Raw genomic sequence first — 19,017 nt, forward strand, 5'->3', positions numbered from 1 at the left:
CAGAGTACCCCCCTGTTATAGGTCTGCTCCTCTTTGATGTCCGGAGTTCTCGCAGGCTGGGGTCTTAACACCTGGGTGCCGCTTGTTGGGGTTTCCTGCCACACGGCCCTTTGATCCTTTCAAGTTGGGCCTGGAGGGATCCCAGACACACAGCAGGCGTGGAGCCAGCTCTCAGGGAGGCCAGAGGGGCGATCGAAACCCATCTCTCAAGGGGAGGCTGGAGGTGTGATAGAAACTGCTCCTCCCTCTCTCGCTCACTGGGAGTTCTCTACCCCCCACCCGGGCATGGCGCGTCTAGGCCCGAGGTCGCTCTGGGGCCGGGGCGGCCATCTTAGGTGCAGGGGAATGGTCACCGGAGGCCTTCGGGGCTGATTGGATTTGGATGCGTCCGGGACCGAGAAGATGGGGGGGTGAGGCCGGAGAAGTCTCTTGTTGTCTGTGGGGTCATGGAGGGAGTGGGCCGAGATAAGCAGGGGTCTGGTGGGTTGCATGGGTCGGGGTCGGGTCGCTACGGGTCAGGAGGGCCACGCCACGAGGCCGGGTCTAAACTTGTTTTTAGGATGTATTTATGCGTGTTAATGAAATGTTCTTTTAGATTAATTTTTACTAATGATATGTATTGTTTGTGGATCAATGGTCCGAATAAAGGTGAAATAAACTGAACTGAAACTGAAGCAGTGATGCCTCCAAGCCTAATAACTTACTTCCTTTTCAGGCTGCAGAAGAGCGAGTTCGGACGACCGCCACTCAGGTTCTCGTAGCAACGGCTCAGAAAGACTTCCTCAAGGAGAGGCTCCAACTCATCTCGAGTTTATGGGATTCTGGGATTCCGGTGAGCAAAACATAACATGGTCTTGTCCTTTGTGTTTGCCAAAATGCAAATGTGATTTTGTTTCCACCAGGTAAACCTCCACCTCCTTTGTGTTCTAGGCAGTAGCACGATTAAGGCCTTGCATACATGTGCAAGTTGCAGAAAAATCATGGATCTTTAATTAAGACTACGAGAGTAGTATTACCAGGCAATTTGAACAGTATTGAAAGTAAAATATACAATATAACAGTGTTTTTATTATAAACACAAAATTCTTGCCATATGAAATATATCCTTGTGTTTAATCTGTGTGAAAATTCTGATGCAGACGAAACCTTCAATTATTTGGGTTTAGAATAGAATAATTTAAGTATTTTAGTGAGTTTACAAATCTGGTTTCGGTCATCTAGTCTCTTGTGTATAACAACTGTCTTCGTTTTCCTGGCAAGGCAGCTCACTATTTGATATTCCAAAGGAGGAGCGCCTCTTTCTTCTCTTAACAGCATTAACAGTGACTTTTCTCATAACTATGACAGACTCTCGAGCCTGCTTTATCATAGAAGTGAAGGACCCACTGGAGAGAGCCAATGGCCTGTATCTGTTAGCCTCCCAGGCAGAACGCTTGGTTATATTAGAGCTACAGCTGAAAATGCTGTGCAGGTAGCCATGTTCCATGGGAGACAAGTGAACCTGAGATGTAAATTTAACTTAGTCAAGAATGTGAGTATTTACCTTCAATTTAGCAACTGAAAAAGTGGTAGGTAGGCTCTTTTTTTAGGGAGATTGCAATTGGAATTTCTAGATCTTTGAATCGCTCCAGTCAGTTCTAAGAATGACACTTTATAATGCCAGTGCAAGAGCATTCTGTATTACACAAGTGTCCCTGCAGGACCACACATTGCTCCTAGTATCTGCCTGCCTCCTTGCCTTCACAATGACTACTTTGCTGTTGGAGTCATAGGTCTGTCTTGCCTGATGCTGTATTCCACATGCCTGGCACGCTACCTCTGCTCCTCAGTCCCTCGAACTGACGAGGAGAGAAAGGGTTTTTCTGCTCCAAATGATAAGTTTCTGGGTGAAGCCTGTAGAAGGGCGCCTTGAAACCTGGACTAATTGCTCTTTGTTGGAAACACTGTAGTTGATTAAAACTGCTGTCACTCTCCTGCGTGCTGCAGCAGATATTGTGCAGAACTCGGTAATTTGCTACCAAATTCAATTGAAAAGAAGTATTTACAAATTCCACTGGTTTGATCTTCCCTGTCCTTCTCTCCAAGACCTAGGCATCAGCAGACTTCTCCATCCCGGGTTTTGGAGAGTGGTTAGGTAAGCATGTACACTAGGTTAAAGGTTATGTGTGTTCCCTTGCACTGGTCCCTTACTTCTCAGAGGCTATGTGACTCTTAATGTAATCAAAGTGATGTACATTGACAGCATCATACCATTAATGTCCACAGTATGTCAGAAAGTACCATTGGTAAGCCAGGACCAACTGTATGCAGCATACCAAGTGTATGGCAAAAATGAACATTATTATGCCAGCGTCAACATTATGGCATAGGTGGCCAACATTGTGCGTGCAACAGAACAAGTCCCTATATTTCCAAGATGGAAGAAAACCTTTTTATGCATCCACTAATTACTCAAGAACCCATTAGTGCCAAATTCCTATGTACGAAAAACTAATTAAGAAAAATAAAATCAATTCAATCTTAAGAAAATTGTACAATTTATTCCATACAATACAATATTTTGCACAAGGAAAAGTGCCATACAATAAAGTTAAAAAGTTAAAAATGTGTCAATCCACACGAAGAGCAATAAAATACAAGTTGTCGACGCAGCGTTTCGGTATTTTTATTAACACCTTCATCAGGACAAAGTTCTTATTAAAAACTGGAGAAGCACCTAACCTAAAGAAGAAGAAACAGTTAGAACATGACAAAAACCTCAAATTGAATAGAGAGGTTGAAAAAACTCCAGTTTTTAATAAGATGAGTTAGTTTTTCGTACATATGAATTTGGCACTAATGGGTTCTTAAGTAATTAGGGGATGCATAAAAAGGTTTTCTTCCATCTTGGAAATATAGGGACTTGTTCTGTTGTATGTTTACCTCTCCTTGTCCCTAATTGGATTTGTAAGGAGACCTCCTTGCTTTTTGGTATTTGCAACATTGTGCATGGCCCCCCTAATATCTGGCATTACTGTCAGGGCCAGCCTTATGCTCTAGGCAGGAGCCATATTGCTGTTGTTGCCCAAACTACTTTAAAAATTACTGCCATTCTTCCAAAAGCGTCAGCATATGGTTTAAATCCATTCTAAACTAAGGGATAAGAAATACCCCCTGTGCCCATAATGTATTGTCCATTGTAGCTTGTAAACCAAGGAAACGCTCTCTGGACATTATATGAAGAGTCAAAACTAGGGCAATAAGACAGAAAGTAGTTGTTTTTTTGTAGTGTACTTGTTTTTCACAAATTGTTTGTTTCATAAATTTTCTATTCAAAGTGTCTTGTGAGGTTGTTCGTAAAGTTAAAGTATGATTTATTGTCTATAATTGTGTAAATGTTTTTATGAAATGTTTTTGTGATATGGAAACTAAATGACATTTGCTTTTCATTTCTTCATGTGATCTATGTGTGAAAATACAATTGAAAATATTAAGTGAAGAGGTTTGAATAAATAAACCAGGATAAACATAAGAAGAAGGTGTTTGTCTGTAAAGCTCAAACTATTAAAGTTTTGAATGATTCAGAGATATAGGCAAACCCCCAGTTGCGCTATTTTTCCAAGACCAACATTAGGCCAGTGGTAGGTACCATCAAACCACGCATGCCTACAATATGGCAGGTTTTATCACCTAAATCCCAGGGCAGCATTATGCCATAGGATGGCACCTTCTTATCACAAAAATCCTCAGTGAGCCATAAATTACCACCATTAAACCGGAAGAGATCTCATGTTGTGGCGAGCACAATCGTGGCATGCACGCCCACAGTATTCTTGAAATACCACCATTCTGCATCATTCAACGTTTGTATAAGCCAAGAATTACCACATTGTTCAATGGTCAACTTCGTTGCAGGGCTAGGCCCCATTGCTGATCAATATTTCTTTCACGGTGTAATCAGCTTATATTTTATTGTCTCCATCTCCCCTACTAGCTATGTCTCCTTTCCCAATTCAGTGACCAGATACCCTTAAAGATCAGAACAGAATCCGACATTTTCAAGGGTTTTACAATGTACAGTGTTGTAATGATAATGCGGTGTTGGAGCATTATGGTCCATGGTGAAGTACATGTTTTTCCTTTGCATGGCTATCATTTTGGGGTACTGCCCTAGAAAGTTGCTGTGATTGGGGTTGTGGTTTGCAAGTGCTTTCCATATGGGAATTGGGCTTGTTTTTTAGAGTTCCTTTGTGCTGCTTGGCAAGTTCTGCATTTGGGCACTAAGGCTGGGTGGAGGAGCTGTAAATGTTCCTGTGGTATATAGTACTTACTCCCTGTATATTGACCAGTTCTTCTCACTCCTTCCTCTAATGCCCCCCAAGCTTACATTAGCCCACTGTCTGGCAGCATGTCTGTCTCCTCGGCTCACACAGGGCTGTAACCTAGTATGATAGTCAATGTGGGCAGCAGCGTGTGATCACGTATGTGGGCTACTGAGAGCTGTTTGCATTTTGCAATGAGTGCTACATGCTGCCTAGGCTCATCCCAGGGTGTCTGGAGCCCAGAGCAATGGTGCTGAAAATGTCCTTTGTAAATAAGGAACGCCCACCTGAAACCCTTCTGCTGTGAGGTGAGTAAGGACACAGCAAGGGCAAGTTAAGAGGATGGTGAGGACAAAGGCTAGCAGCGGCGATTGAAGGCAAGAACCTGTATGGCAAAACAGACTGAGCAATGGCAGAGATGATGCACTATGCCCTGGCCCAGTTGTTCTTCTGTGGACCCCACTTAATCATTACCGGATCCCGGGGACCCCCACTGATTGATTACTGGAAGCCAGGAAAGCATTTTTGATTATTTAAACCTGAAAATACATTAAAAACCAGATAGAACCATTCATCAAACAAGTAATAAATATTAACATATAAACAAATCAAAATGTTAATGGAAAGGTTGGATCTTTTCTAAATTCAATTGAGGGCGCTCGTTGTCCTTACTGTACTCTGTTTGATGCCTTGCAATGCTACCATGAATCAATCTGAGGACCCCAACTTGATTTTTACCCTCCAATTTGAACATCCTTCACATTTACAGATTATTTAACTATTTCAGTTGCACATTTGGCTTCTTAATTATATTTAATGTATTGATCTGTTAACATTATTTAATTTTCTAAACAGTCACGCAGACCCCCTGAATATGCTTTGTGGACCCCAGGTGTCCACGGGCCACAGGTTAAGAACCACTGGCTAATCTAGACTGCTCTTAGAGCTGTGCAGTCCGGTGCCTGCAGTACTCTTGCCAGCTGGTGCAATCCTGCACATGGAGCTTAGTGTGGTTTGGCTCTGCGGTGTAGCTCCTCCACAAGATGTGTCGGACTCTTTTTCATCGGCAGAGAACTCTTCAGATATTCTGGCATGAGCATAACTCAGCAGCCTGAGAAAAAGGCAGGCAGCCCTTTGCCTCATAGTGCGGGCTGCCTGCCATGCCTGTCTCTGCTCCTTCGGGTCGCATGCAGTCCATCCTGTTGCCTGCACCTTCCAGACCTTATTAATAAATCAGACTGCCGGGCCAGGCCCCTTTTTGCGCACTACCCTCTTCACACACTACGCACAACACAGAATTACGATCCCTGTACAAATTGGTGTTTGTTCTGGTATTTAAATTTTCCAGATTAAATGCAATTTAGTCCTAAAAAGATTTTTTTGAATATTTCTCTCCTCCCTTTGATTTTTACAAGGGCCCTGAACCCATACTGTAACGCCACCCATGAAACTGTTAAGGCTATTTTTATTCTGATCGTTTAGATCAGGGGTCTCCAAACCGGTCCTGGAGGGCCGGATCCATGCCAGATTTTTTGGATATCCCCATTGAGATACATGAAGTAATTTTAAAAACCTGGCATGGATCCGGCCCTCCAGGACCAGTTTGGAGACTTTCTCTCTCAAACATTGTCTTCTAGTTAATACATATTTACTATTTTTTTAGATTTAGATTTGTCTCCACCTTCCTTAAATTAACCTCCACACTGATTTGTATTGTGCTTGGTGTTTCTGGCATAGACCAGCACCAACCGGCTGCTTTAGCCAGTAGCCTGGCAAAAGTACTTAAAGGAAGAGCCAGGGATATTTCAAGGAGCTGTGGTTCACCTCTGGGGAATGGGTTACCGGATTCAGGGTCGTGAAGATGTTTAAGTAGAGAGCAATACACCGGTCTTCTCTTAACCTTTTGCTGCCCCGGTGTGTGTCTCACATTGATGGTGGCATAAATCTTGGCCTTTGTGTAGAAGGGCAATTACCTTTCCCAGTAAATTCACGGGACACCTCCTGGACACCTCCAATCCGATTGCCAGCAGACAGATGCTAGGTATGTAACACACCTGAGGGGAAAAAGGACAACACTGCACTACGCAACCCTGTTTTATGGTCTGAATGTGGCATTCATATCAGGTCTTCTTTTGTCTGAGGTTCTTAGCCTGTGCCTTGGCTTTGTATCTATTTATACCTGTGTGTCTACAATTCAGGGGCGGATATGTAGTGGGTTTGGCGGGCAACGATATTGTGTAACTGTAGCCACATGTATCGCTGACTCTGATCTGCTCTTGATTGTAGGCTGAGATGCTGTACAAGAAAAATCCAAAGCTTTTAAGTCAACTGCACTATTGTGAGGAGACAGGGATCCCGCTTGTTGTCATCATCGGTGAACAGGAAATAAAAGATGGTGTTGTCAAGCTGCGTGTTGTGAAAACCAGGGAAGAGGTAAGAACTGGATATGTCCTTGCAGGGAAGTAAAGTAGCGTGTGAAATATCTCCAACTGCTGCTGCTTTTCAGATAGATGTGCATGTCCCAAGTAGGAATCCGAGGTCAACCTTAGTTAATACAGACCCATGTTAATGTTAATAGCACTATTTAAAAGTGTTCATTGCACATAACCTCCTCGTCCGTCCTCTCCGTCGCAGACCTCTCAATTGAGCCTCAAGTAAATGAAGGCACAAGCGTTTATAAGCAGAAATAAAAAAGAAAGTGATCTGAGTCAGTACACCCAACATGGCGTATTTCGTGTTCTTGTCCACTAAAAGTAGTACTGACCCACGTCGGTTCCTGTTTTTAGGTCGAGCCTAGACGAAAGCAAAGCGAAGCTTTGCTGTCTAGGGCTCGACAACTTATGTCGTCGCTTTCAGGGGAATGTGGACAGCAGACTGTGACGAGCGAGCGTCTCCTGCCGGAGATTCTACCTCGTGAGCGCGCACGTCGCCGTGCCTCATTTTCCCATTCTCAAACAAAGCCACACTCACGCATGCGCACATACACACACTGCATACACACACACGCACCCCCCCTTAAACAGGCACACGCTGCATACACACACGCACCCCCCTTAAACAGACACACACACACACACACACGCGCACAAACACACTCCAACATACACATGCGCGTACACCCCCACCCTCAACCTCACTCGCCGGGCTCCTCTCCCCTTACGCGTGGGAAGGCACTGTGCAAGAAGGTGCGCTGTCTCATATCACCGCCGCCTCCCACAGCGTCATTGTATGGAAATTTAAACTTGCCTTCCCGTAAACACCGCCGCAGCCCGGGAACTTCAGTAGTCTTACAAATCCCAAGCGCAGCTCCTCTGACGTCAGACGAGGAGCCGCGCTGGGATTGGTGCCGGTGGGGCCGTTGCCTGGCAACGGAAGTGACGTCGACGCCGGGCGGGACTGCGACGCCGGGCGGGAGGGGCGGGAGGGGCGGAGCCTGATGCGGCCATGGAGCCGGGCCTCCCGCTGCTGCTGCGGCCTGCTGCTGTTCGCTGCCGGTGATGATGCGGTGACTGGCCATTCGACCGGACTTTACCGGGCCTCCCGCTGCTGCTGCTGGGGAGCTGCGGCCTGCTGCTGTTCGCTGCCGGTGATGATGCGGTGAGTGGTAAACGCGGGGACATTCAGGTTTGTGATCCAGCTAAAAATATACTGCAGACGCAGCGTCAATGCTTTTTCTAGTTATTGAGTCAGTGCGCATCCGAAAATTAAGAAAACCACTAAACTGGGCAGATTTCAAGAAGTTTTGACAGGAGAGAAGTTATGGGCCGAAAATTGAGGGCATGAGGTGGGCGGCACATTATTACACTTTTGACAACTCTTCTATGCATAGTAACAAGCATTCATGGGCATGCAAGAGAAACTCGCCAGGCCTACCCAGTTTCCTCTCATTTCCTGCAGGCTCGAGACATGCTGTGCACTTTCTAGATGTACTCTGCTAGCCCGGGCTGGTTTTCAAATCATGTGCCGCTTTCTCACAACGGCTCCGGCACGGCGAGGATCTGAGGTATTCCCTGCACTTCCTCTGAAGAATATTGCGATATTACCCCCACCACGCACACACACACTGTCCATTACGAAATAAGAAGTTTTTTGCGCTTGTCGAGCTGAAATTGGTAACGGTATAGTTTATTTTACCACTTCTTTCTCACTAATGAGAAAACAATGTGTGCAGAGTGAGTAGAATGAAGTTTAAGAACGTTCCCTGCCATTACTGCCCCTCTCAAATCTCAAATATTGGGTAGGACTCCGTGGCAGTCAGTGCTGGAAGCTCGAGGCCGTGTTTAGCGCTTGGGACAGTCATGAGAATGCCAGCTGATGTCATTTCCTTCTGCGTGCTTCCGTTCCCCCTCGCAGCCCACAAACCAACAGTGCTGAACAAGGATGTTCTCTTGAATAATGAACATAAGCCAGCATCAGCAAGTAGAAAGTAACGGGCATAAGCATCCACCACCCTTGACTCCGTGAACAGCGGAATAAAGGTGTGTCTGACTCCTGTGCCCGTTATTTGCGCAGTACACCCCTAAATAGATGCACACCCCCTTACCGAGTCCTACTCCAGGATGCACAAGGTAGCATAGCAATGGCAGCATATTCCCTAGTGCAGGCAAGGACCACAGGCCCTGCTAGCACAGGTTTATGTAGCAAAATACAGCCACAGGTGGGGTGCACTGGGCACCTCACATCACCGGGCCTCGGTGCCACTGTACCTGCTGAACCAGCGATAGCTACGCCCCTGCATGCTCCCCTGCGTGCGGACTGAACAGCTCCAGCTAACAGCTAAACGACAGCCTGAAAAGCTCAATAATGTAATAGGAACATCTCGACAAAACAAATAGGTTCCTGTGTATTGAAAACACTTGTGTGTGCTTGCTGCAGGCACGGTTTGTGGAAACCGACAGTAAAATCCACACTCGCACCAAGAAAAAACAGACCTACAAACACCCAAAAACCGACACAGACACACACACTGAACTACCAAAAAAGCCCTCCTGGCACTGCCAGGCTGTCCTCAAGGCCAATCCGACCTTCGCCGTGCTGTGTACACAGCTCCTATACTCAGCGACAATCCTCCCATATGACATTTGTCCTGAAAGAATGCTGCCTGTACTGCGCGATTCAAGCGCCAGCCACCCTTCCACAGAAACCCTCACGGTAGCCTGACAGTGACTCTGCTTGTATTGGCTGTATTCTGCAATAAGCGACCTAACATCACACCAGCACATCACTCAGGGACAACGTCACATCACTCAGGGGCACCGCCACATCACTCAGGGGCACCACTTGTCACTCGAGGACACCACCACATCACTCGGGGCACCACTCGGGGACACCACCACATCACTCTGGGACACGACCCACTTCACCCTTCCACCGACTCAATTACAATACCTTTTTATTTAAGTATTAATTATTTAAAAAATTAAAAGCCATTGTTATTTGTAATATAAATACATCTAAGTCACGTAAATAAAACACAGATTGCATTACAAATGCTATAGGTGTCACATTTACAAAAGTTATAACTATTGGCATTGTCATATACAATGCCAATAACTCAAACTTTAATGCTGCGAGACCTATTGCATTGTAAATGCTTGTTTCCTCTGTGTGATAACATGGTCATACAAAGCATCTTCAAGGAAAAGATAAGTTATAAAAGAACTTGAATTGTTTATAATGTATGTTTATATCAGCATGTTTTTTATTAGCAGGTTAGCAGCGCACGAATAGGCCTGCTATAGTTGCCTTCATCACTGCCGAAAAGCTGCTATTTTGCTAAACCAGTCCGCTGAGCGGTTAGCGGTGTATGCAATGGTGGGTTTGCCCTGCCGCATTAGCATTCCAGCCCAATCCTGAAAGCAAACCAATATTTAGACAAATATTGCTGCAGCCACACTTTAGAAAACCATACCCAACTAGTTGTCCATTCTGGGGAAGGGTACATTGGGTATCTGTTAACAAATGGAGTGGCAGGGGAAGCTCTCTAGTGAACAAAGCAAGCATCGAAATAGAAGGCTCACCTTGTTCTAACTCAGAGCCCTCAGTTTTTAGAGGTATTTTCAGAACAGACGGTAGAAGGGTCTTTTTCCTCCTCAAAGACAAGAATACTGAAGAGTTAGCTCAGAACTCTTCTTTGGGGGTTATACGCCCAACCAGGACTTTGTTGAGATCCCAAAGAGACATGGTAGCTGCTCTACTGATAGTTCCTTGGACATGTCTCTACAATTATCTTCTAATCAATCACTTGCTATTCCACTGGGATCCTGTCACAGGGTTATGAGAGGCTTGTCCCGATATCTCCAGAGATGGCGAACAAACTGCAGTGGTGGGTAGTCCCTTCCAACCTGAACAAGGGAACTTGCCCCACTTCTCTTGAGGCAGGGGTTATAACTACAGATACAAGCAGAATGGGTTGGGGGCAGTATGTTAACTCCTACAGTGCAGGCTCGGTGGTCAATAGAGGAACAAAAGTTTGTTCAACCGGAAAGAATTGATGACCGTTTTTAAAGCTCTGGTTACGTTTGCCCCATTGATTCACATGGAAAATGTACAAATTGATTCAGACAGTTGGGCCACGTGGCATACGTGAATCATTTAGGCAGCACATGAGCCCAGGTCTGTGTCATTTAGCAGAGGAGATACACTCTTGGGAAGAAAGGTATCACCTTTCTCTCTCAGGGATCTGTTTTCTGGGAAGGGACTTGCTTACCGACAGATTGAATCAGATTTTGCCTTCATCGGTGACTCTTTGTCTATCCCCTCTAATGTGTCTGTCCATTCAAGAGAAGTTCAGGAAGCCTCAGATTTCTGTGGCCCCTAACAACAATCTGACGGTTCCATGGAGGTGGAGAGGTGATGAATTGACTTTAAGTAGCAAGTCCAAAATGCACCGGTGGGCCTCGTTTTCACACAAAAATGGATTTGAGGCCCAACCACATACTCTGCTACAGAAGGGGTGTGTCAGGTTTGCTAAAATCACTGGTGTGGGCATCAGAGCTAGCTCTAATTATTTTCCTTTGTGTGCTGCAGCATAAGGTCTCTGTGCGCTACAGCCAAGGCTATATGCACCAAGATTTCGACTGTGCATGTGAATGTAGCTACAATATCCGTGACAAATACCACCCCATACTCATTTACCAAAAGGTGCATTCCCACATACAGGTCCAGCTAATCGTATCTACATAGAGGTTGTCATTAATATGTCAAATTAGAGCACTGCACTGAGAGTTTTTATACAAAAACGTTAGCAAACTAAAGAGTCACAACAGTTGTCATGTAAGCCCTGTACATGGCCCAAATTATTACAGAGCAACGTTATAGTTTATTAAATCAAACACAATAGGTTTTTATACAATTGGTATTCTGAACGCACCATGTTGAAAGTGCTTTCTTAACCAATAATGAAGAAAAAAGAGAGTTTTGATAAAAATAAAATATTTGAATCGGATCAACACAATTCAAGCTGGAATGCTGCAATTTACTTGAAATGTTTCTTTTCACTTTGTACAAATCAGCCGGTAAATGTGTATATATTTGTCTTTCCTTATGTTGACGCTTGTTTCTATAGCTTTTATTTAGCGCAAACCTAAACTGAAGGGAATGAAGGTTTTATTTATATACTTATAAAGTTGAGAGCACCAGTTACATTACACAAGGTCACTCTAATTTTTGAAAGGCATAGGGGCTTTACCTGATTTGCCCAGACTAACAGGATGTTGATTCAACGCAGAGACCCGAACCTGGTCTCCCAGTTCTTAAATTTCCCAGATCCAAAGTCGGCAGCTCTGGCTGTAACGCCACATTCTAAGAAGAGGGAAAGTGGCTGGCAGAACCCACATCACAGCTAGGCTCATTATGGACTAGAAGTTTCTAACAGGACCTCGAGCTGAGCGAAACTACAGAGTCAGGTTTTCAGTTGCTCGCCCACCTCTATCCATAATGTTGATGAACAACCAGGTTAGCAGAAAATTATCACCTGATGCTATGTAGAAGGGAACACTCATTCCTAAAGAGCAGGGACCATTGACCAACACTAGGCCATTGTGACACGTACTGCAAGTTTGCCCGCTCCCGGATGGGTGGTCTCTCCTTTCAAGTGCTGGCTACCCGCTCATGGAACTGTCTGCCTCTCCTTCTTAGGCAGGTCTAGGACCTGCTCACTTTTAGGAGACCTCTAAAAACTTGGCTTTCAGCAGTAATTCTCTCGGCTTGTCCTGGCCTTTGAGCTCTGGTTACCTGTTCTTCGGTGGTGTTTCAGCGCCGGGACACTGTGGAGTAGCCGTGCGTTTTACAAGCACCTTTTTTAATTTCATTTCTTAGGACCTATAAGGACAACTGGAGGCACTAACTGGTTTCTCTTTATCATTTTTATTTCTACCAACAGCCTGGAGATGCCACTTGCTGAATACTTAAGCAGCTAATATAAGGAGAAATTTCTTCATTTTGTTGTTCTATTGAAATATCACGACTGGGCCTTTGCAGTCTCTTAAACCTGAATAAGTATCCAGCATTTAGTGTGCGAAGGTGACAACCGTAATGTTTACAGATTTTTTTTGTTTTATAGCCAACTTTATTTTGTTTATACAGCGTTACCATCCAACATTACCAGCAGTAAAAGCAGACCATTCAGAGTCACAACCGTACACAAGACGGCCCCACCAGAACTCACCCTTTCATGAGCACCGTCTGTAATAAGACCACCACTTCCCCCAAACTTTATCATGCTTGTGAGGGCATCCACATGCCTCAGAGATCGATTTTTCTTGCTGGATGCACCAATCGATTCCCGCTCACCACAGCTGTATCGAAGTGTGTGTAGGTTGCTTCCACAGCCGGCAAACACTACTTTTGGCAACCAGACAGGCCCAACCTATAAAGAGCCTTTCAGATAGAGGATTCCCTCCCCCACTCCACTCCCAATCCCTCCACAAGTCATAGTGCCCACACCGCCATCGCTCGCTCCACCATGCGCCCCATACACTTACAAACCAAGAAGACTCCTGAGACATAATTGTGGGAAAACGGTGGTGCAGGTTTATTTGCATACAAGTAGCAGATAGGTGGGTCATCTTACAGGCGATCCAAAGCGGCAGCCCCTTGCTGACCCGCATGCCCAATTAGCCATTTTGTGCGGTAAGTCGATGCTCTTGACGGTGCAATACTTTGATAGTTATCTCGTTTACTCCCGCCCCCCCTGTCAGGGCGGAGCGATGAGGCACACCCCCGGTCGGTTCAGGCCCCCCGACCGCCCGAAGGACTAACGGGGCGCCGACGTTGTTTCCTGGAACCCCCTCGGCTCCAGGTTCTTGGCTCAGGCACCCCTACTGTGCCAGGCAGAGGTATTGCTGTCTCCTTCTGCCGCAGAGGTACCCTTACTGTCCATCTGCTTCCAGATCGCCCTGTGACTCCGCCTGCAACACAAAACAGACCATTAATTGCTCACACCAACCTGCTGCTCTGCTGCTGGGTCAGGGCCAGGGTGGGAACAGCGCAGAGCAGTCAGGACGAAACGCGGCAGAAAGAGGGCGGACAAAGCCACGCTGACCTAGATAAGGCCCGGGGTCCGCCTCCCCCCTTACACGCGCACCCTGCATTGGCCACATCCTAATGGGGCGGCACCCTGTCCGGCGCGCTGATGACGTTCTGCTCGCGAGGCATGTGTCACTAGGACGCTGTCTCGCGTTATCTCCCCTTCGCGTCGCGCGGCCAGCGGCATAGTGCCCACACCGCCATCGCTCGCTCCAACATGCGCCCCATACACTTACAAACCAAGAAGACTCCTGAGACATAATTGTGGGAAAACGGTGGTGCAGGTTTATTTGCATACAAGTAGCAGATAGGTGGGTCATCTTACAGGCGATCCAAAGCGGCAGCCCCTCGCTGACCCGCATGCCCAATTAGCCATTTTGCACGGTAAGTCGATGCTCTTGACGGTGCAATACTTTGATAGTTATCTCGTTTACTCCCGCCCCCCCTGTCAGGGCGGAGCGATGAGGCACACCCCCGGTCGGTTCAGGCCCCCCGACCGCCCGAAGGACTAACGGGGCGCCGACGTTGTTTCCTGGAACCCCCTCGGCTCCAGGTTCTTGGCTCAGGCACCCCTACTGTGCCAGGCAGAGGTATTGCTGTCTCCTTCTGCCGCAGAGGTACCCTTACTGTCCATCTGCTTCCAGATCGCCCTGTACTCCGCCACAGCTCTGGAGGAGGCCCCCGTCGATGACAGAGCCCCCCACCACCTAGCCACCTTTATACCTAGCACCCTCGTATCATAGGCACCCTGCTGCTGCCAGAGCTTCCTGTAAGTCAAGGATGAAAACATCCATCCCAATCCCTGACAAGTGAACCCCATCTCTTTAATAGTAGCCCACCGTTCTGGCCCCTCTTCTCCATGAATGTTTGCATGGCCCTGTTCACCCTCCTCCTGCCTTGCTCGATGGCAAGGGGTGACCACGCTCCCCTCCAGGTCCAGCGGGGGGCAATCTCTGACCATACAAATTCAGTAGCCCCCAGTGACATCCCGCTGCATGGCATCCACTAATGCTCGCCTCCCCATTGTCACCAGATCATTCCCACCCAGGTGTATCACGAGGATGTTCCTGCGGGGGCAATCTCTGACCATACAAATTCAGTAGCCCCCGGTGCATCCCGCTGCATGGCATCCACTAATGCTCGCCTCCCTATTGTCACCAGATCATTCCCACCCAGGTGTATCACGAGGATGTTGGGAGGCCCACCCCGGGCTGCCACACATTGGTCCGTTTAGAGCACCTCTATCATAGTATCCTTCACCACACCACTTATGGAGATTTCTTAGAACGGTTCTTAGGACACGCCCTTAGTTACATAAGCCGCACCTCTAATGGGAATTGCTTAGATGTGTTCCCCTTTGCATTTGCACAAGTGCCACCCTTGCCTACGTAACGTTTGTTCTTGCGCCTGGGTGTTTAGTATGTATTGCAGTATTTCACCCCGAATTGTACTGTCTTTTCCCTTGTAACCCGCACACTGTTGTACTGTTTGCCACCTCCTGTATTTATTTATTCTCTATTGTCCTCTTACCTCATGTAACTTGTCTGCTTTTTCTGTAAAGTTTCTCGCCCATCATTTCTGGGTTGGTGTATACCCTTGCGTTATGCAGTGATCCACATGGCACTAGCGACTTACACTTGATGCCTGAGTTGAGTTTCGTGGATGGACTGCCCCTTCCCACATCTGACACCCATGCATCTGCTCCTATTACCAATGTAATCCATCCTGGATGACTTATAATACGGTGTCTTGTATGTCGTCACTTTTGTCCCAACGTAACCTGACTGATTCTACCTCAGGCACTTATTGCGATTATCATTGGCTATGGGAAAGTACGGGTTATGGTGATGGTACTCTTACAGTGCCTGCACTTATTTATATAGTGAACAAGTGGCAGGCATGCCTCTCTTAAGTCCCTGGAGTATCTGCCTTGTACCTGCGCTTGGTACTATTTTGTACATGCACCCGCCACTGATTGCTACTTCTCACATGTTGTTTGCCTCTGCTGCTTACACCAGTGCCACCATCGCCTACCTTACGTTTGTTCTAGGCCTGAGTGTCTAGCACATATTGCAGTATTTTACCTCCAATTGTACTTTGTCTCTCCTGTACCTGCACACTTGTCAATAATCCCTTCTGTAATGCACTGTTTGCCACCTCATGTATTTTGCTTGCTCCCAATTGTCACTTTTACCTCATGTAGCTTAACGTCTGCTTTTGTACGATTATTACCCGTCATTTCTTGTACTTATTGTGATGAGCTCACGTCATTTAAGATGGTATTATTCCAAGCGTGTGCGTAAGGAAAGTGCGTTTTATGGGATTTAAACCCATAAAAAATTTAATCTCAAAATTAAATTGGAGTAATTATGCAGGAGTATGAGGCAGTGCTTTAATCACAGCCAGCCACAGATGCATTGGAAAGCATGATTCTGCATTTCCCCGAGTGGGTTGAAAAGTGAACCTTAATGAAGGCACTTGGGCTTGTTTTACAAACCTTTTCCAGTGTGCGCAGATCCCTCATGGAGTACTTGGTGGCGAGTACTGCATAATACTGCAGTGCCTTTTAGGATTACATGTGCGAGTTAGACACGTTCGGATTTATGCCTGCAGAATTAAAGAAACCTGCAATCACCCTTTAAAATATTTACCCACGTGTCCGTCCTACACCATAGCTGTCCGTTGTCTTAAATATCTGTTATGGCTACGTTCACCCCCCAGATCTATTAAGTTCATTGCTTGAAGTTAACTTCGCAAACTTGAACTTAACCGCAGCTAGATTTTATTGGAAGGGAAGTGTAACAGAAGCTGCGATGGTTTGCTGTTTCATATCTCATTCTCCATCATACCCATGAAGGCTGTATCACAGCTGTGCAGCTCAGCTTAAAAGATGTGAGTCAAGGCATACATTTAAGGACCAAAACAGTGCTTGTACGGACTGCTGCGCAAAGACTGCACTAGCCTATTAGCTGGAGGCTTAAATACAGATTTAACAGCAGCATGCCCTTCGATTTTATGAGCAGAGTTGCTTTTTACATGCTTGTTTTCCTTGGTATGTTCGCTGTAACCTTTTAGTATAAGCCTATTGTAATCATGAAAACGTTTCATCTGTTGAATACTTTCTATGCCATCATTATGTAGGCGAACTCATTCCAACACCTTGGGTCGTCATAATTACTATCGAATAGTGTTCTGAAAACCATTGACAGCTGGCGCTTTATAGCTACCACACACAGCATGAAATAGGTAGTGGTCCGAGGTAGGCGCCTGAAACCCGGCCTGTATCCCGCTGAACGATGTAGTAAGAACAACTCCCCCTGGACCTGCTCAGCTACCAGAAGGCAGTGTTGAAGGAAGTGAATCAACATTAAATCCCTTTTTAATTCGCCCTGAAGTGCTGCCTGAAATATTACCGTATTCAACACAGTTGCCTAGTGAGGAACCAGCGATCACAAAGGTAGCCAAGAAATCCAGTATAACCGTAAGCAGGCTTGGTTGCGTAAATGCGCACAAGTCCAGCTCCTAGCACCTTCTACATGTTGTAAGAAACAATCTCATTTGAGAATGGAAAACCAAGGGCATATCAAAATAATACATATGAAGTCAGCGTGCCCTGGAATAAAGGAAAGACACGTGATATGAAACCAGGCAGAAACCACATTTAGCCATTGTAACATACAGACCATTTGTGTGTTCCGTGTAACTGCGGATCTAAATGAAATTCTCTCAATATCAAAATTATCGTGTTATTGGCGAATTCACCGGACCCACGAGGAAGCTGCCCCGGAAGCCCCATTCACAGACCGTGGAAATATTTGCGCGTTTAGAGAGGGTCTCACGGTTTCTAGCGCAGCTTAAGTGATGTGGCTAAACCAGAAGATGGTTTCTGGGTCATTACCGAGACTCGAACCCAACTCCCCAAGTCCGAGGTCGAACGCCCTAGCAATCAGCCCACGGCAGTGCTGAAAATAAATGCCTCGAAAAGGTGCTTCAACACTTAGATGTATTTCAAAACGATCGCATCCAGCAGCCATATGAGATTGAATTAGACTAGGTATGTGTGAATACCGAAATATACTTTTGCATGATGTGGTATTGAGCCCAAGCCTGACACGTCTCGCTCCCAACTATATCAGTAGGTGGTCCTGAAACGCTCAAGGGGCTGGGTCAGAATCATTCACACATCGTGCACTGCTAACATAGGAATTACATTGTACCTAGAGGGCACCACGAGAAAAAAGACTAGTCGCAAAATCTGCCCTTCCACCCCCAGGTCACACTGCCTTTGGTCCCAGATACTGGAGCGACATTTGGCAGTTCATGTCAGTAAAGTCCTCCATGGGTGATTTATTTTATGCAAACCGCTGTTTAAGAAATAAGTAACAATGAAAAACCTTGAAAATTGAGCGACTGAACTACGGGACAGTCTCACTCTGGTCAGAAAGAAATCAAAGAGTGTCTGAAACAAGAAACAATGCTGTGAGCGCCAAGACGCCAAGTCACAGCTGCTTCGTTTGAAATGCTTTGCCAAAATGTGTTGCTACAAAGCAGGGCTTTGCCCCATGGAAGCGACACAGATCTGCTGAAAGGCGCACATAAGAGAAGTATACGTGTAACATAAAAGGTCTTATGCCTAGCACTTACCGCATGTTTAGGAAAACAAGGACTGAATGGCTGTATGAACCAATATACGGATGTACATATTTTCAACACATTTTAAAACGTACTTCCAATTAAATCGATTATCTTCATCATTTCATAAAGAAATATTGCGGTTAATTAGTCAATACATGATAAGTTACTGTGCTAATAAAAGATAATCCTTTGTAGCTTCTCCCCAGTTGCTGCGACATGACTCAGAAACTTCCACTGCAGCGACCTTAAACTAAGAACGACACATTCTCTCCCCGGTAGAGCGACGAGGATAAAGCTTTAGAAGTGGGGAGTGGGGGCAGCTGGTAGATAGGCTAGAATCCTGTTTAGCCCGAAGACTGCATGTTACTGTGTTACTCGCGCAGAGCCTGCGACCTTTGAACTTGCAAACGAGAGCAGTGGAGACCGGGCAATCAATGACGTGATCAGTCCAGCTCCTGTTCACTGAATGAGACGTACTCATCAGATGAGTCTAACATATTGTCAATAGGATAATGAATTCAGAAGGCAATTCACTTCATTGATTATTTTGCCA

At 46.0% G+C, this 19,017-nt stretch overlaps 1 protein-coding gene across 1 annotated transcript in view; it reads left to right on the forward strand.

Moving 5' to 3' along the window:
* Positions 1 to 19,017, forward strand: part of LOC147702786 (histidine--tRNA ligase, cytoplasmic-like) — a 244,763-nt gene that overhangs the window by 198,943 nt on the left and 26,803 nt on the right. Inside the window, exons 11-12 of the mRNA XM_086931377.1 lie at positions 716 to 832; positions 6,588 to 6,734. Of these exons, the coding sequence (XP_086787503.1) occupies positions 716 to 832; positions 6,588 to 6,734 (264 nt within the window). The remainder of the gene's footprint in view (positions 1 to 715; positions 833 to 6,587; positions 6,735 to 19,017) is intronic.

This window comes from Lissotriton vulgaris, chromosome 7 (assembly GCF_964263255.1).
Source record: "Lissotriton vulgaris chromosome 7, aLisVul1.2, whole genome shotgun sequence".
Classification (NCBI taxonomy): domain Eukaryota; kingdom Metazoa; phylum Chordata; class Amphibia; order Caudata; family Salamandridae; genus Lissotriton; species Lissotriton vulgaris.